The sequence below is a fragment of the Penaeus monodon genome, chromosome 27 (genome assembly GCF_015228065.2).
Source record: "Penaeus monodon isolate SGIC_2016 chromosome 27, NSTDA_Pmon_1, whole genome shotgun sequence".
NCBI classification, from domain to species: Eukaryota; Metazoa; Arthropoda; class Malacostraca; order Decapoda; family Penaeidae; genus Penaeus; species Penaeus monodon.
In genome coordinates, this window is record NC_051412.1 from 35606870 (window position 1) to 35607201 (window position 332).

At 37.3% G+C, this 332-nt stretch overlaps 1 protein-coding gene across 2 annotated transcripts in view; it reads left to right on the top strand.

Annotated features, from left to right (window-relative positions):
• Window positions 1-332, top strand: part of LOC119590812 (KICSTOR complex protein kaptin-like) — a 12844-nt gene that overhangs the window by 5178 nt on the left and 7334 nt on the right. For both annotated transcript variants that reach the window (XM_037939548.1, XM_037939549.1), the window contains exon 6: window positions 96-266. In XM_037939548.1, coding sequence (XP_037795476.1) covers window positions 96-266 — 171 coding nt within the window. The remainder of the gene's footprint in view (window positions 1-95; window positions 267-332) is intronic.

Here is a 332-nt window from a genome sequence, read left to right on the forward strand (position 1 = left end):
AAGATTTTGAGCAGAAGTACTTTCTTATTCATTACAAATTGAGCAAAGTTTAAGTTTGAGACATCTTAGATTATTAACATTACTTCTTACTGCAGAAAGATGATACTACAGGCCAGCAGAGTCACTTCTTCAATATCTACTCTGACTGGGACTTGAATTCAGATAGTGCCTTGGATGTTGTGTCCCAGAATTGCTTGCCTCTGGAGTTGGACTTTGTTCCTTATCATCTCTATCACACAAAAACATTGGGGAAAAATGGATGGGAAGTAAGTGGATGGTGTAATTCTCTCTTTGGTAAATTGTTTACAGGATTATGCTGTAGCCTAACAGGA